At 56.2% G+C, this 17,241-nt stretch overlaps 1 protein-coding gene across 5 annotated transcripts in view; it reads left to right on the top strand.

Annotated features, from left to right (window-relative positions):
• The window catches only part of MAST3 (microtubule associated serine/threonine kinase 3), a 28,783-nt gene extending 11,881 nt beyond the window's left edge, over positions 1-16,902 (top strand). For all 5 annotated transcript variants that reach the window (XM_042794517.1, XM_042794513.1, XM_042794515.1 and 2 more), the window contains 26 exons: positions 1,964-2,052; positions 2,301-2,373; positions 2,556-2,576; positions 3,670-3,748; positions 4,303-4,460; positions 6,165-6,240; positions 6,649-6,858; positions 6,940-7,041; positions 7,632-7,764; positions 8,275-8,342; positions 8,740-8,825; positions 8,967-9,175; positions 9,521-9,659; positions 9,891-10,023; positions 10,134-10,299; positions 10,576-10,677; positions 10,934-11,056; positions 11,378-11,487; positions 11,632-11,777; positions 12,345-12,577; positions 12,689-12,889; positions 12,973-13,199; positions 13,310-13,432; positions 13,575-13,711; positions 13,921-14,102; positions 14,220-16,902. In XM_042794517.1, the coding sequence (XP_042650451.1) occupies positions 1,964-2,052; positions 2,301-2,373; positions 2,556-2,576; positions 3,670-3,748; positions 4,303-4,460; positions 6,165-6,240; positions 6,649-6,858; positions 6,940-7,041; positions 7,632-7,764; positions 8,275-8,342; positions 8,740-8,825; positions 8,967-9,175; positions 9,521-9,659; positions 9,891-10,023; positions 10,134-10,299; positions 10,576-10,677; positions 10,934-11,056; positions 11,378-11,487; positions 11,632-11,777; positions 12,345-12,577; positions 12,689-12,889; positions 12,973-13,199; positions 13,310-13,432; positions 13,575-13,711; positions 13,921-14,102; positions 14,220-15,256 (4,363 nt within the window). In that variant the 3' untranslated portion in view covers positions 15,257-16,902. The remainder of the gene's footprint in view (positions 1-1,963; positions 2,053-2,300; positions 2,374-2,555; positions 2,577-3,669; positions 3,749-4,302; positions 4,461-6,164; positions 6,241-6,648; positions 6,859-6,939; positions 7,042-7,631; positions 7,765-8,274; positions 8,343-8,739; positions 8,826-8,966; positions 9,176-9,520; positions 9,660-9,890; positions 10,024-10,133; positions 10,300-10,575; positions 10,678-10,933; positions 11,057-11,377; positions 11,488-11,631; positions 11,778-12,344; positions 12,578-12,688; positions 12,890-12,972; positions 13,200-13,309; positions 13,433-13,574; positions 13,712-13,920; positions 14,103-14,219) is intronic.
• Positions 16,903-17,241: the final 339 nt, after the last annotated feature.

Here is a 17,241-nt window from a genome sequence, read left to right as displayed (position 1 = left end):
CGAAGCTGCTGCAGCTCCGAGTGAGCTCAGGGTGGGCAGGGGGTGCATGTCCCAGGGGGACACCCAGGGACTGCCTCATCCTGGGTACAGGGAGGGTGCAGCTCGCAGAGGAGGGGTTGGGGGGGGCCCCCAAGCAGCCTCCCCAGTTGGCGGCTTGGCTGAGACCTTCAGGCTTGGGCAGAAGAGTTGGGGCTCCCCGTTTTAGGGTGGGAGCAGGAGGAATCCCGTGGAGGGGAAGTGCCAGCAGGAGGTGATGGGGTGCACGGCTCTGGCCACATGTGTGGGCATCTGACCATGAGTGCAGGGCTCTGATCACACGTGAGGGGCTCTGGCCATGTGTGTGGGGCTCTGATCACACATGTGGGGCTTTGGCCACATGTGTGAAGCTCTGACCACGCATGTGGAGCGCCGACCATGCATGCGGGGCTCTGATCACGTGTGAGAGGCTCTGGCCACACGTGTGGGGCTGCGGCCACGTGTGCAGGGCTCTGATCACACGTGAGGGCCTCTGGCCACACATGTGAAGCTCTGACCACGTGTGTGGAGCTCTGACCATGCATGCAGGGCTCTGGCCACACACGTGAAGCTCTGGCCATGTGTGTGGGGCTCTGGCCACACGTACGGGGCTCTGGCCACATGTCGCCAGCGTTGCCCGCACATCGGTGCCCAGTACATCTGTCTGGAGGGACGATGTGTTGCAACACAGAATTCTTTGCACCCCAGATACCACATCTGCCATTCGCTTCTGTTTTGGAGGTCTGGGGAGAATCCCTTCGCTCCGGGGTCCATTCTCTTGATTTTGCGGGTGTATCTGGCCATGGCGTGATGTTAAACGATATCCTTTAGTTACTGGCATCCATGTCGATTCCCATTCCCAGTCTGGCAAGGAAATTCAACATTGCCTTTGCAGAATTTGCAGCCTGAGGAAGCGCAGATAGAGGAAGGGGAAGGTTGTCCTCGTGCTTGAACTTCTACTCTGCACTGTGGATGTCTGTAATTTCCTTTTGGCAGAGTAAAAGAGAACTTAAATGAGCTAATCATGTTTTAAATGGGGTTGAGATGGGCTGCATACAGCAGGAGTGCGACTGCAGCATCCCTGAGGGCAGGTGAGCTTGTGGAGGCTGGGCCACGATTTCAAGGCAGCCTTGGGCTCAGGGCTTGGAGAGGAGCTGAAAGGAAAAAGGAAATTCCTGCAAGAGGGATTGAACTCTTGTGGGTTGTGAGGGTGGGAATGGAGATGGTGATATGGAGACCCAGCGCTTGTGGACGTGGCCTTTCAGTTGGTCCAGAGGAGCTCTGTGGGATGCTGGGGCACGGCACTGTGATGGGAGTTCTGGGATGTTTGGGGTGTCGAGGTGCCAGTGCAGTCAGCATGGACCTGCTCATGGTGCTGCTTTTCACTGGTGCTGGCACACGTGGCTTCTTCTTGCTGCCTGCTGGAGCGCAGACGAGCCAAACCTCTGCCACGGCATCGCAAACACCCAGCAACACCACAAGGTCTCAGGGGGCCGGGGACCAACTGTCCTCCCACTGTGGCAGGGGGACCACCAACTGTAGGGAGGTTTATAGGAACTGGGGGGCATTTTCCACACAATGGAGCAGGTTGGGTTGTGGCCGCTTGGCATTTCCATCACTTCCTTCTTTCACATCCCTTTTTCTATTCCTGCTCTCGGCCCGTCGCCCAAGGGGCCGCCTGCCTCTGTCCTCCCCAGTGAGACAAAACCAGAAGTGGGACCTCGACGAGACAGTTCGTCGTTAAAAATAACCCTGTCGGTACGTCTCCGGCAGCACTGAACTGGGGACGGATCTTCCCTGCGGTGGGAGATCCATACTCACTGGGGTGACACCACCTGTGTCCCCTGGCACAGGGCATCACGTACAAGTGGACCTGTATGTGCCTGAGCCCATCCAGCCCTGCCAGGCCTTTGCTTTCCCAAATTAATTCCTTCTTTTTCTTCCTTAGTTGCCGAAGCAGCAATAGGAAGAGCTTAGTGGTGGGCACCCCCTCTCCGACCCTCTCGCGGCCTCTCTCCCCGCTCTCTGTGCCAACAGGTAAGGGATGCCCCAGGGGGATGGGTTAAGCATCTTCCAAAATTGCCCCAGTATTTTGGAGGGGCAGCATGGGACCCTCCTGTTTCTGCAGCACCCTGTTAGCAGCAGCGGGCTGGCTCCTGGCTGCGAGTGCCTTTTCCAGGAAGGAAAAGCTTGGGAAGCAATTTAATCCCTCTTTCCCCTGAAGGAACAGCCTGCAGCACCCCAGGGTGGGTATCGGGGTGACTTTTCCCCCTTTCTCTCTGCAGCTGGGAGCAGCCCCTTGGACAGCCCACGCAACTTCTCCGCCAGCACCTCCATCAACTTCCCCTTCGCTCGCAGGTGAGCTCCCAGCCCCCTTCCCAGACCATTAAAATTCACCACTAATTAAAATTCACCACCTAGGACTGCTCTGTTGATCTCAAGTGATTTGTTTTGATTTTTTTTTTTTGGGCTTTTTTTCTCCCTGATTTTTGGTCTGCTGTTGTTTGCTCTGCTGTGACCGGTGCCTCCCACCACCCCAGCCATGCTCCTCGGACTGACAGGCAAGTACTGGGGACGGGCTGGGGCTGTGTTCCGGGGAGGTGTCTTCTCTTCATCAGCACAACCCTTGTGTGCATCCCTGGCTGGGAGATTTTGCTCTGGGACCACATTTCCTGCAGCTCTGGGACCACATTTCCTGCAGCTCTGGGAGCAAAAATATCCCTGTTCTCATCACACCGTCCCCAGCCACGAGCTCAGCCCCAGCTCGGACCTGCTCCGAGTGCTTCAGCTGGATGCTCAGCAGATGTCTGGGGACGGATGCTCGGCTGGGTCCCCACGGAGGCAGATCTTGCTGCATCCCTTCCCCAGCCTGTGCTGCTTGAGACGCAAAATCCTGTTTAACTAATTAATTAATTGCACACATGGGGGCAGACAGCTGATTTTAAACCATCGGCCGTCACATGGAAAAAAGCTGGAGGCTTTACAGATGGTTTTCACGCTTGTGACAGAATGAAAAGCCAAACTGCAGGGCCGAGGGTTTGCGAGTCTGCCGGCAGTGAGGGCACGTGGTGATGCTGGATCCGGCACCCTGCCAGCTCCCACCGGCCTTGGCCCCGCACGGGAAACGGCAGCGAGAGGTGAAGGGCTTTATCTTGACGTGGACGTTGCCCCATCCATTAGAAACGTCTCCAAGAGGAAGCATTCGCTTATGTACGAGTGGTTGCCTTCCTGTTTATAACCGGGCTCTGCGCCGCGGCGCCTGTTGTCTCAGGACAGGTCTTTAGGAATGAATCATCCCAATTTCTCATAGAACAAAGTCTCAGGAGGCTGAATTTTGCTCTAATTAAAAATCAGATTCTCATGGGTTGTGGTTTTGTCCATCTGAAACGGATTTGCCACCTAACCAACCCCCAGCACTGTCCCTTCGTGGGGACCCTGCTCGCTGTCACTGTCCCCTGCACGCCAGAGTTGCAGAACAGCCCACCTCACCTCCAAACCCCTCTTATTTCACCCAATTCCAGTCCATTCTGAAAAGAGATTTCAGGGTGTTATTATTCAAGCCAAACCCATGTCCTTTTCCCCATCCTTATCACCCTGATGTTATTTATTTGCATTTAGATGTTGTTTTTTTTCCCGTGTGTGATCCACTCACAGGGCTGATGGCAGAAGGTGGTCACTGGCTTCGCTACCCTCCTCTGGCTATGGGACCAACACCCCCAGCTCCACTGTCTCGGTAACATTTGCTTTCTCATGGCAGCAGGCGAGAAGAACCCAAACCCCTTGATTTTTGGTGAAATACCCCCTGAGCCCTGTGGAGTCAGTTCCTAGGCAGCCCCTCTATTCCTAGAGGACCGTGTGCTTGAGCTACATTGTGCTTTCCAAATGTGCTTTTAAGAAAGCTGTAGAGTCTGGCAGATGGCTTACAGCATCCCTGGGCGTTACAGCATCCCTGGGCGTTACAGCATCCCTGTGTGTCGTGCGTTGGCGTGCACGGGGCACATCCTGCCCGTGCAGGGGAGTGGCCGGGCAGGAGCCGCCCGCGATGCTGCGGGTACAAGGGAAGGGGCTCAGCGGAGCCAGGATTGAGTGGGAAAGCAGGGAGAGGTTTGGAGTGGGTGTGGGCAGCATGTTTCATGTTACCAAGCGCAGAACATGCTGCCCATCAATGTTTTCTGCCTCCTAAGAGGCTCTGAGGACTATTTTCCTCACAGGCTTGATGATTTCCACCCCCAGTGCCGGGAAGCAGGAATCCATCTCCTGCTCCCCTGCATCTCTCTTTCTTTCCAGTCGTCTTCATCCTCCCAGGAGCGCCTGCACCAGCTGCCGTACCAGCCCACTCCCGATGAGCTGCATTTCCTTTCTAAGCATTTCCGCAGTACGGAGAGCGTCACGGACGAGGAGGGGCGGCACTCGCCCTGCCTGCGCCCACGGTCCAGGAGCCTCAGGTACAGCACCCACTGTGGGGAGCACCCACGGTGTTGCCAGGATGACAGACTGGGTGCTGGCACGTCCAGCACATCCTCTGCCCTCTCGTGAGCTGTTCCTGGGATGTCCTGGTCCTGCTGAGCCCATCTCAAGGTGTTGACCCCCACACGGGTTTTCCCTTTGCAGGGGAGTGGAGAAGTTATGGCTTGAAGTTGTAGATGCCCCATCCCTGGAAACGTTCAAGGTCAGGTTGGACGGGGCTCTGAGCAACTTGATGTAGTTGAAGATGTCCCTGCTCATGGCAGAGGGTTGGACTAGATGACCTTTAAAGGTCCCTTCCAACCCAAACCATTCCGTGAGTCTATGATTCTATGATCCTAAGCTCTGTGATTTTGGGAGTTAAGGTCTGGTTCTCAGCATCTTCTTGGCTGTGGCATTGCTCTCCTGGCAGCACATGACACCTGAGAGTGAGGTTTCCTGGGCCTGAAGTCAGAGAAAGTGAGATTTCTTCCAAAACAGTTGGTTTGCAGCTTCTTGCTCATTTATCTCAAAGGTTTTGGGGGAGAAAAGGGGACTGCAAAGCAGAAGCCCAAGAAGTGGCTGTCCTTGCAGGGGATGGCTGGGAGGCCACTGGCCTGACATGCCGTTAAAATGTTAAAAATCACATTTCTGGGCTTGGATTGGGAAACATTCTGTGTTTGCTGGGTCTGAGCATCAGCCTGGCCTTTGCTTCTGCAAAAAACAAGGAACGCAGGTGGACAGGCATTTGTGGGCTGGAGAGAGGAAAATTTGGAGAGAGCATCAAGTCAGCGGCTGTAGCATCATTCAGGCTGACCCTACAAACCTGCTGAGCTCCATGATGCTGCTTCAAGACCGTGCCCCACTCAAGGAGCCGGTCACATTTCCACTCATCCAGCACCAGGAGCTTGTGCTTTTTACAGGGAAGGTTTCAGTTAAATCTTCTTTTCTCACTGAAAAAGGTCCCAACCCTCTTTGCACTGGAGGCAGAACCATAGCTCTGCATGTTGCCAGCTGAAATTTCATTAAAATCAGATTAATTATCTGACAGGGTTTTGCAGGTGGTGAGGATTTCACCAAGGAAATGCCAGCTCTGCAGTCAGCACGGCACGGCAAAGACTGAGCTGGGGCTGGGCTGGGACTAGCAGCAAGTGGCTTGGGTCTGGTTTTAATTGCTGCATTTATTATATAGTGGTTAATGAGTTGCTGGCCGCTCCTGTGATGTGCTTTGCATAACGGGATCACCAGGCAGAGGCCTGAGAGAGGCAGTGTTGGGTGAGGGTAAGAGAGAAACCTTGTTTAATGAAGGTTCCCGCATCCACCACAGGGTTTGGTTGGGGTTTTTTTTGCTGGTGAGCTGCAAAAAGGGCAACAGTGGCAAGAAATTGTGAGATGCAGAGGATGGAAAGGGTGAGCTCACTCTTCAAAGTCAAGTCGACTGGTAGACCAATCTCTCAGCTATGGATTTTCAAGTGACTTGCGTTTGGAGGACTCAAATGAAGGACTCAGGGACCTCCAGATCCATGCATGGTGGGAGAGATGCTGCTGGAAGTGCTGGCCTGAGGCCGATGGCTCCACTTGGATGAGCTTTAACAGCTTGGGACAGAGAATTAGGAGGGAACAAATTGTTCTCCAGGTGTAGTAGTTATTTACATAGATGTAAATCACTTGGACCTTGTAATGCAACTGGTTTCCTCTCTCCACAGCCCTGGACGGACGAGTGGAACGTTTGATAATGAGGTTGTGATGATGAACCATGTCTACAAGGAGCGATTCCCCAAGGTAACTGCTGGGACTGGGGAGGATGAGCCTCTGTGGAATCCTGGCAGCATCTTCTCCAGAGCAACCTCTTCTCCATGCTGGAATATAACATGCATGGGTAGATGTACCAGGGGGTATTGTAGGCCACTGGAGATGTGGTCATGAACTCGAAGGCAGGAGCCTGCAGGTCTGCATCATCACACATGCAGGCAGTGGTCTCTGGAGACTTTGGTGGAGCTTCTCCATCCTGCTGGAAGCTGGGTCCTAGGGTGTGCAGGTGGATATTGGAGCTCTGGGAGGTGGTAACATGAGATCCTGGCTGGACAAACCCAACGCAGGAGGTAGTAGCATGAGATCTGGGCTGGTTAAACCCAACACATGGTATGGGAGCACATGTTCCTGGGCATCATCATCCATTCTGTCTTGCAGGCCACGGCCCAAATGGAAGACCGTCTGCAGGACACCATCAGAAACTTCTCTCCAAGCAGCACTCTGCCGCTGGCAGACGGGGTGCTGGGCTTCATCCACCACCAGATCATCGAACTGGCCCGCGACTGCCTGGCGAAATCCCAGGGAGCTCTCATCACCTCCCGCTACTTCATGGAGCTGCAGGAGAAACTCGAGAAGATGCTGCGAGATGTGAGTACAGGACAGTTCCCTGCCTGGTGTCATCTCCTGAGGCCACCGATAGATGCCTGGCTTCTGTCTCCTCTCTGTCAGGCTCAGGAGCGTTCAGAGAGCGAGGAGGTGAAGTTCATTGACCAACTGGTGAGGAAGCTGCTGATCATCATCTCCCGTCCTGCTCGCCTTCTGGAGTGCCTGGTAAGACATGGCAGCTCCTGATGTGTCTTGTCTTTCCCGAGGCTTTGCCTCCTCTCTGGGCAGGCGTGGACCATGAAAGACAAAGCATCTTTTCACCACCTTGCATGGTTCAGCATGGGAACTGCTGCTCCTCACCATCCTCGTCAGGCCGTAGCAAGGAGCTAAGACCATTTCTAGCATTAAAGCCATTTCTCAGAGAGGAGAAGCTAGTTTTTCCTAGCAGAGTAGGGAGATGTGAACTTCCTGGCAAGCTTTCTCATCCATTTTCAGGGGGTTTTTTAAGTGTTGTGCTGAATTTCTAAAGCACTCACCTTTGTGTGGTGGTTCTTGGAGCTGGAAGAAGGATCCGTGATGACATGTGCTGCTGGTGTGTTCTCCTTGGTTTCCCCTCCAAGGCCAACTCTTGGGGCTACATTTTTTTCCCATCAATCCTTTACATGGGGAGCGATGGGGGAATGATGCTAGAAACTGGATCAGAGTGTTTAGTTTTCTCCTGCAAGCATCCAGAGCCTGTCCGGAATTACGGGTGTCACCTGCAAGGCTTAGAGGAAAGTCTTGCTCCTCAACTGTGTTTGGTTTTCCCCATGCAGGAGTTTGATCCAGAGGAGTTTTACCATCTCCTGGAAGCTGCAGAAGGACACGCCAAAGTTGGCCAGGGAATAAAGACCGATATTCCCCGCTACATCATCAGCCAACTGGGGCTTGTCAAGGACCCGCTGGAGGGTAGGGAAGAGCTTGGATTGGTGGTCCCAAGGCCTGCAGTGGGATGTGGACCCCCAGTTTGGCCGCTGGCGAGCATGAATGAACACTGGAAGGTGGCAGGGGGACCAGCAGAGCTGAGCTGGTGTCATGGGGTGGGTCACAGCAGGACCAGGATGGTGTCCAAATCTCCTGGCCAGCCCCACATCCCTCATTATTGCTCCCACCATGTTCAGCAAAGCAGCTTAAGCTCAAGAACGCTTAATCCATAGGAAGCCATGGCCTTGGTGGGGGAACCATAATCCCCAAAGAACACAGGAATGACTACAGAAAAAAAGAGAATTATATAAATGCTTAACCTCATGTTGAACCTCTTAATGCCATGACCTGAATTTCTCCATACGATAGCTCGAGCAAAGTGTGTGGCTAAATCCCCACGGGATCTCCAAGTTTAGAGAGAGAGTGGTTGGTGGGGGGGTTATTTTGGTGGGGGTTGAGCATGAAGAAGGTGAAAACTATCCCTATCTTCTGCAGAAATGGTTCATCTGGATCACTTCGACAGTGGGAACACCATCACACCAGAGAACGATGATGCCTGTGAGGTGAGCACAGCCCTACCTGCATGTCCCTCCTGCTGCCTCCAGCTTCATCCTGCCTCACCCCACACCAATGCTCCTTGAAGCAGCTCCTCTGCTATCTTAGGCTGGGAGACGTTAATTTGGGTTGTCCCCAGGGGTGACTGTTGTATTCAGGTGTAATATCTCACAGTCCCACGTCTGGCTTCTTGAGTGGACAGAGCTCAGAATGAGCTCTTTATCTGCAGAGCATCTTGGTCTTCTGGTTTGGGGTTTGTGGCTGGAGAGGGCTCAGGAAGGGATGTCCTCTGGCAACAAGGAGTTATTCGGAGGTGATATGTGATGGTTCTCGGTTAATTCCTGCCTGCTCTGAGAGCACTGGCATGCCAGTAAAAACATTGAAAACGTTCTGTGTCTTCTTCAGAGCCAGCCTTTGGCCACCGCTCCTCGGAGGAAGCCCTGCGAGGGGGACTTTGAGACCATCAAACTGATCAGCAATGGGGCTTACGGGTGAGTTGGGAAGTTCCTAACACTTGTCTCCATCTGTAAACATCTCCAAAGTCCTCCCTGTCCGAGCCCTGTGGTGCTGTGTGGTTGGTCCTGGTGGTTGGAGGACATGTTTTGAGGTCCAGCCATTTCGCTGTCTCTTAGGGCCGTGTACTTGGTGAGGCACAGGGAGACGCGGCAGCGTTTTGCCTTGAAGAAAATCAACAAGCAGAACCTCATCCTGAGGAACCAGATCCAGCAGGTGTTTGTGGAGAGGGACATCCTCACCTTCGCAGAGAACCCCTTCGTGGTCAGCATGTTCTGCTCCTTCGAGACAAAGAGACACCTCTGCATGGTGATGGAGTACGTGGAAGGTGAGAAGGGGATTCGGGGCTGGATGCTGCAGTGAGGGAAGGATATCAATGTCTGAGCATGGATGACACCACCCAGCCATCTTCTGCCCTGCTTTGCTCCAGGGAGCGGAGGAAAGCATGAGGAGATGCTTTTGTGATCCTGAGTCTCATGTTGATGAAGGTGGTGGCCATGCTCACCTAAGAGAGCATTTGTGCGCTCCATGCCTGGGGATCAGTGCTGCTCCAAGGAGGGATGGGAGGGTCTGGCCGGGAGCCTGCTTGGCAGGAGAAGCAACGTAGCCCTGCCTGCTGACCTCCCTGCCTTCTCTGAGCCTCCTGTGCTCAGGAGGACCCATGTCCCCACAGGGGGGGATTGTGCCACGTTGCTGAAGAACATGGGCCCGCTACCTGTCGACATGGCAAAGATGTACTTTGCTGAGACCGTTCTCGCACTGGAGTATCTCCACAACTACGGCATCGTCCACCGGGACCTCAAACCCGACAAGTGAGGATGTGGGTCAGGTCTGAGCAAGGATGGGATTGGGTTTGCGTGGGGAGGGGAAAGGGTCTGATGCAAGACAAGGGGATATGGTAAATGAGGTCATGGGTTTTGGTGCCCAAAAATCTGGTTCTGTGCTGTTTCACCAGGGCCAGAGGTCCTGGGGTCCGGCTGGTCCTGGTCAGGTCTCCCCAGAAGCAAACAGCATCATTGTGGGGCATCTGCCTTCTCTTGCAGTTTGCTCATCACCTCCATGGGACACATAAAGCTGACAGACTTCGGCCTATCCAAGATCGGCTTGATGAACATGACCACCAACCTCTACGAAGGGCATATGGAGAAGGACACTCGGGAGTTCATGGACAAACAGGTACAAGATCCTGCTCTGCTCGGCCAGTCTCCCATCACCAGGGACTGGAATAGCCCTGGGACTTGCCGCAAAGGTCATTGCAGAGGTATCAGCCACTACTTCCCACGCAGGTGTGTGGCACTCCGGAGTACATCGCCCCAGAAGTCATCCTCATACAGGGCTATGGGAAACCTGTCGACTGGTGGGCCATGGGCATCATCCTCTACGAGTTCCTCGTGGGCTGCGTCCCCTTCTTCGGAGACACCCCTGAGGAGCTCTTCGGGCAGGTCATCAGCGGTGAGTGTCGGTGGCAGCTTTGCTCCCTGGTTCCCAGCAGTCATGGCTCATCCTTAACATGTGGAGAGCTTCATTTCATACTCAGTTGAATGGCGAGTATGAAATGAAAGCTCCTCAAGCTTTGATTTCCCAGTTTGGGGGGATGCTTTCACCTGCTGCAGCTCCTGCCCTCTTCCTCTCACCCAGAAGTGACTTCTGCAACCTCGCATCATCGCAACCCCTGTTGTGTCCAAAGTCTTCCAGCCACTTCAATCTCCTTTTCCTTTTTCCTTGCAGATGAAATTATGTGGCCAGAAGGGGACGAGGCTCTTCCCGCGGATGCCCAGGACCTGATCACGCGGTTGCTGAGACAGTGTCCCCTCGAGCGCTTGGGCACCGGTACGTGTGGCAGCCCCCACGCAGCGGATGACCTGGCACCCCAATTCAGATCAAACTTGTGTGTCCTGCCGCGTTGAGGATGCTCGGAGGAGGTCCCTTGCTTGGAGTTTGCCCTGGGAAGGCAGCGCGGGGCTCTGGTCCATCCCGTTTTAAGCCCTTTTCTCTGCACAGAGGAGAGACTGTGCCATTCGGGTCGGCAGTGGGAGCATCCCGGAGCTTGCCCTGTCCCCCTGACGCGGGTTTCTTGGCTTGGCAGGGGGTGCACATGAGGTGAAGCACCATTCCTTCTTCCTCCATCTGGACTGGAACGGGTTGCTGCGGCAGAAGGCTGAGTTCATCCCCCAGTTGGAGTCTGAGGATGACACCAGCTACTTCGACAGTGAGGCCAAATCCATCCCCTTCCTCCCCAACCCCCCCACCAATCCGTTATCCCAGCTGCAGGTTGGATGCTCCCACAGGAGACGAAAATCTCCTGGGTGAAGTTGGTTGCTTCACAACCAAAGTCACAAAAGAGATGCAATCCTGTTTCCAGGCTGCTCAGCCTTACCAAAAGCCTTACTTTCTCACCCCAAAACTCTCCTGGGATTCTGGACCAGGAGCTCCCCACGGGCACAGGTCCCACTGGGGTCCCGTGGGCAGGCAGGACACGGTGTGTTGCAGGCAGGGTGACAGCCCTGCCTGCTCTGGCTCTTGCTTTCAGCTCGCTCCGAGAGGTACCGCCACTTGGATTCCGAGGATGAAGAGACCAATGACGAGGAGTCATCCGTGGAGATCGGACAGTTCTCCTCCTGCTCCCATCGCTTCAGCAAGGTGCTCCAATCCCTCCTCCGGCACGCGAAACAGCAGGCGCTGTGACTGGCACGGTTGTGCCAAGCTTCATTGTCCTGGCTGATGCTGGAGAGCCTGAGCATTCCCAAATTTCTGCTCCTTCCTGACGGCTCATCTCCTCCTCAGGTGTACAGCAGCTCTGAATTCCTGGCGGCTAACTCCAACCTCAGCCTCTCGTCCTCCGACCGGAGTCACAGCGAGGACAAAGAGGAGCGATGGGACAGGCACTCGGGAGATGAGGACAGGAGCCGGCTGGCGGGCACAGAGCCCCGGTGCGTGCTGAGACGGGGGATGCCACGCTGGTGGGGGTTTGTGCTGGCATCGAGGGTTTGTGCTGGCATCGAGGGTTTGTGCCGGCATCGAGGGTTTGTGCTGGCATCGAGGGTTTGTGCCGGCATCGAGGGTTTGTGCCGGCATCGAGGGTTTGTGCCGGCATTGAGGGTTTGTGCCGGCATCGAGGGTTTGTGCCAGCATCAAGGGTTTGTCCCAGCACCAAGGGTTTGTGCCGGCATCGAGAGTTTGTGCTATCACGGAGGGTTTGAGCTGGCATCAATGGTTTGTGCTGGCATCAAGGGTTTGTGCCGGCATCAAGGGTTTGTGCTGGCATCAATGATTTGTGCTGTCACTGAGGGTTTGTACCAGCATCAAAGGTTTGTGCTGGCTCTGAGGGTTTGTGTCAGCATCAAGGGTTTGTGCCAGCACTGAGGGTTTGTGCTGTCACTGAGGGTTTGTGCTGGCAAAGGTGTCGGTGGGACATGGCTGGGGGTGCTGCAGGGGCTCCGTGCCACCCCCCTCGCTCATTTGGGGTTGTCCCGAGCCCTCCTGCTCTCCCCATACAGGCTCCGCTCCTGGACGTCCTGCAGCTCCACGCCATACACCTCCCGGCACGAGCGAAGCCGCAGCCCCGCCGCACTGCCCAGCACCTACAGCCTGGACACCATGCCCAAGTTTGCCTTCTCCTCGGAGGATGAAAGCCCTTGCGTGGCATCCTCCAAGCCCGAGAGACCCAAATTTGTGCTGGGAGACCCTGACGCGGGGACCAGCAGCGTGGTGAAGCCATCGGCACTATCCGGTGCGTAGCCTGCGGGTGCCAGTGCAGGATGCTCTGGGACCAGCCAGGGTCCCACGTGGCATAGGGTGGCTTCTTCGTGTCCCCAAACTCTCCCTCCGCTCCTCCACATAGCCGATCTCGTCAGCCTGAACCGCATCCGCCTCCGGAGCAACAGCACCGGCACCAAAAATTCAGCTCCGCGGGGTCTGGAGCCAGGCGGGAGCCGCCGGTTGAGCAGCCAGAAGGATGTGCCGGACAGGCAGAGAACTTCACCGGGCAGCCGCGTCCCGAAATCTGCCTCTGTCTCAGCCCTGTCCCTCATCATCACATCAGGTCCGTGTGCCGTGCAGTTTATTCTGGCAGATGGCAGGTACTGTGTGGTTTTTCCGGGCTGAGCCGGCTTCTCCCGCTTGCAGACGACTTCGGTGGCGGTGCCCTGATGAGCCCCATCTCCCCCCACTCCCTCTCCTCCAACCCTTCTTCCCGTGACTCGTCCCCAAGCCGAGATTCGTCCCTCGCCATCGCTAGCCTACGCCCCCCCATCATCATCCACAGCTCGGGCAAGAAGTACGGCTTCACCCTGCGAGCCATCCGCGTCTACATGGGGGACAGCGACGTCTATACTGTCCACCATATGGTCTGGGTACGTGTGGGGAGGGATGGGCGGTGCTGGACACTGCGTTTGTCCACGGGAAAACCCCAGGAAGAAACTGAGGCTTGCATCCGAATAAAATCTTGGTCTTTTGATTGCAGAGCGTGGAAGAGGGGAGCCCTGCGCAGGAAGCGGGGCTGAGAGCGGGTGATCTCATCACACATGTGAATGGCGAGTCAGTGCTGGGTTTAGTTCACCGGGATGTCGTGGAGCTGCTGCTGAAGGTGAGTGACCAGAGCTGTTCTCCTCGCCCTGTGCTGGCACATCAATCCAGCGGCTCCTCAGCATCGCCTTCGCTGGCAGCCGAGGTGGGAGCCAGTTGGGAGCTGGTGCTTGGACTGCGGTGACTCATTTTCCTCCTCTCAGAGTGGGAATAAAGTGGCCCTGCGGACCACTGCCCTGGAGAACACCTCCATTAAAATCGGCCCTGCTCGGAAAAACAGCTCCAAAACGAGGATGGCACGGAGGAGTAAGAAGAGCAGGAAAAGGGACAGCCAGGACAGGTGGGTAGAACCGAAGTGGGATAAAATGTCATTTGTCTTGGTGTGTCCTTGAAGCTGGAGGGCGGGGGTGCACCAGCTCTGCCATACTGGGGGGGTCCAGTGGGGTCCAGTGCTGCCAGCACCAGCTTGGCAAACTCATGACCATCAGCTTTAAGAAGTTGAGGCTTTTCCTTTTCCCACCACCTTTGTCCTCACCAACCCCCCCCCAGGAGAAAATCCCTTTTCAAGAAGATCTCCAAGCAGTCGTCGGTCCTGCACACCAGCCGCAGCTTCTCCTCGGGTCTCCATCACTCGTTGTCCTCCAGCGAGAGCCTCCCGGAGTCCCCCACACATAGCCTGTCCCCGGGTCCCACAACACCCTGCCGCAGCCCCGCTCCCGACCTGCCCCCAGGTACCCCAACCCGTGCCGGGGAGGGGTTGGGGAGGGGGGAATATTTGCTCCGGCTGCAGCGGAGATGCCATGTGTCCCTCCATCCCCTGCGGTGACCTGTTTCTCTTTGTGTGGCAGATGCTGTGTCCCCGCAGAGCACCTCTCCCTCCTCCAGCACCCCAACGTCACCCGCCGGCCACGTGCGCCCCAGCTCCCTGCACGGGCTGGCGCCCAAACTGGGCGGGCAACGCTACAAAGTGGGACGTCGCAAATCCACCAGCAGCATCCCCCCCTCGCCCCTCGCCTGCACCCCTTCTTCCGCCCAGCGCCCACCTTCTCCCCAGCGCTCCCCATCCCCGCTCCCTGGATACCCCAAAACCCCTCATTCCTTCCAGGGCAAGACCCTGTCCCCCCCCACCATCGTCCGGCAGAGCTCACGCCCCCGCAGCGCCGACTGCCCCCGCTCCCCCCTCCTCAAACGTGTCCAGTCGGCCGAGAAAATCGTCACCATCCTGGCAGAGAAGAAAACCGGCGGTGGCCGCAAGCTGGGGCTGGAGATGCCGACGATGGACGGGGAGGCCATTGGGGAGGGCGAAGCGCCGGCGTACCACGGGGAGCATGGTTATCACCCCACCAGCTCCCGGATTGGCGAGAGGCACGACCGGGACCAGGAGGTGGTGGTCATGCGGCGCTTGAACCTCTCTGAACGCCGGGACTCCTTCAAGAAACAAGAAGCAGTTCAAGAAGTGAGTTTCGATGAGCCGGAGCCGGTACCGGCAAGCGAAGACGGCGGCAAGGGTGAAGCCGGGGAGGGTGTAGCTCGCCAGGACGGCGGCACGGAGCCGAAGCCGAAGCCTAGCCCGGTCCCGCAGATCGCGGTGCAGGGCTCCGAGAGCGATGAGCAGGAGCCGGCGGCGGCCGAGTGGGAATGCCAAGGCTCCTACCCCATCGGCAACGCCGAGCAGCCCGACGGCGGCATCTCCTCGCCGCGGTGGGATGGGTGCGAGCGTTGGGACCGCGGCTCCCAGCAGCACCGGAACTGCGGGGAGAGGGCAACCAGCCATCGGCAACCACCGCGGGTGCCGCCGGTGCCACCGGCACGGGGCCAGGAGCCGGTGGGTGCTCAGCTCCCAGCACCCCGGGGCAGCGCATGGAGCGGGGCCAAACACGCCTGAGCCCCACGCCGGCACCCCGGGGACGGTTCAGGCTCCCCATGGCACCCCGCCACCTCCCCAGAAAACCCATCCTGCGTGGCATAGCCATGAGAGAAGTGTCCCCAGAGCTGTTTTGGACGTCGGCGCTGGCCGGGGTGGCTGCGCCCCGGCACTTCGCCTCCCCCGAAGGCTTTTTGTACTCCCTGAAAGATGCTCATATTTTTATAGAGACATGGGAGCTTTTCCGGCAGCGCTGTTTCCCCGGCAGGGCCCCAACCTTTGTGTATAGAAAAGACTGGATGCAAATATTCGTTAATTAATTTATTACTTTTTATAAGCTAATTGGGCAGTGCAGGACTGTCACAGGGTCCAACCTGGCCCTGGGGGGGGTCCAAGGCTTTTCCATGTGTCTCCTAGCCGGATGACACGCTGTTTTCTAACCTTGCAAAAACCCACTCACTTTTCCCCACTTTTTAACTTCAGTTTTAGCTGAAAACACCCCAAATCTCCTAAGAAACCCCCGGGGGGCAGGGGAGGGGGCTGGGTAGTTGTAATATTTAAAATTTAAAAAACCAAAACCCCACAGCAACATCCCCCAGACACTGGCAGCCCAAGCTGGGATGCATATGGGCGACTTTATATGCATATGGTTTATGGTATAATGATGCATTCATTTTATAAACGTATAGCGGATGTAAAGGTTTTAATTTATTTTTTTTCGGAGCCATTTGGAGCCACCCGGCTCCGTCAGCCCTTCCAGGCGGGAGAAGCAGAGACCTCCCCGTGGGATCAGCAACTAAATGCGAAGGATTAACAGGATTTTTAGGGTCGGTTTTCGCTCTTTGCATTTCTTCTGCCACCACATCCCACGGTTTTCATCCATCGGTGCATATGGACATCTGTAAAAAGGCAGTATTTTAAATATTTTTTTTTAAAAAACCCAACCCAGCAAGCACCTGTGCTGCTGCTTCGTTTGCAATTTGGAAATTTCACACACACACCCCCCCCCGCCCCGCCGCTTTTTATCCAACAAACTACAGCTCAGCCCAGCATTTCCCTCCCGTTTCTACTGTTTTCTATGATATAAACGTTTCCATTTGATAATGCATGTACTGGCTTCCCCCCTCACCGCAGTTTGCTGTCCCGGTGCTTTGAGCACCGTGCCGGTGATGGCGGGGGGGGGGGGACTGGCCCCGGTTTGCCCACCCCCCTGCCATCGAGCATCACTGTGGCGCCGACAGGCACCTTTCCAACCCCAAAGCAACCTGGCAGATTTTTTGGCTGCGTCTTGACTATTTTGTGAGCGTGCGGTTTGTGTCAGGCTCCACATCCTGCTTCTGCCCCACTGTTAAACTGGTGCTGTTTAACCCCCCCCCCTCCCCAAAAATGAGCAGGCGGAGCTGCTCAGCATTTCCTTTGCTTCTTCCTCCACCATCTGTACTAAGGTTTTGAGAAGGAAGCAGGGTTTGGAGGAGACACCGGGCACCCCCAGCCCACCAGGAAAGCAGGGCTTGGCCACGCACCAGTAGCATGGATATGGTGGGAAAATGAGTTTTTTCATGGAAATGTCTTAAAAAATGGGACCGTGTCTTCCTGCCCAGCGCTCGGCTCTGTTCTTACTGTCGGGAAGTTTTATGTTGTAATTAAAATTGTTCCTTGCAATGCGACACGGCGTGGTGTCTGCAGCCGGTGGGGTGGATTTGGCACCACCGGTACCGGAGCGGGACTGGGCAGGGAGCGCCCATGGCGTGGGGTGAGGGGTGGACGGGGGCTGGTAGGTGCCAAAGCTGCCCATGGCACACCGGGCACCCAGCCTGGCTCCGGCCCGGGGCTGGACTGTGGGTGCCTGGTGCCCAGTGTGGTGCCCTATGCCCGGTGCAGTCCCAGTGCAGTGCCTGGTGCCCAGTGCTGTTCCCCATGCCCAGTGCAGTGCCCGGTGCTGTTCCCCATGCCCAGTGCAGTCCCAATGCAGTGCCTGGTGCCCAGCGCAGTGCCCGGTGCTGTTC

The sequence above is a fragment of the Tyto alba genome, unplaced genomic scaffold (genome assembly GCF_018691265.1).
Source record: "Tyto alba isolate M040663 unplaced genomic scaffold, T.alba_DEE_v4.0 Super-Scaffold_20000042, whole genome shotgun sequence".
NCBI classification, from domain to species: Eukaryota; Metazoa; Chordata; class Aves; order Strigiformes; family Tytonidae; genus Tyto; species Tyto alba.
The sequence above is the reverse complement of the archived record's forward strand: the minus strand, read 5'-3'. Positions and strand labels throughout refer to the sequence as shown.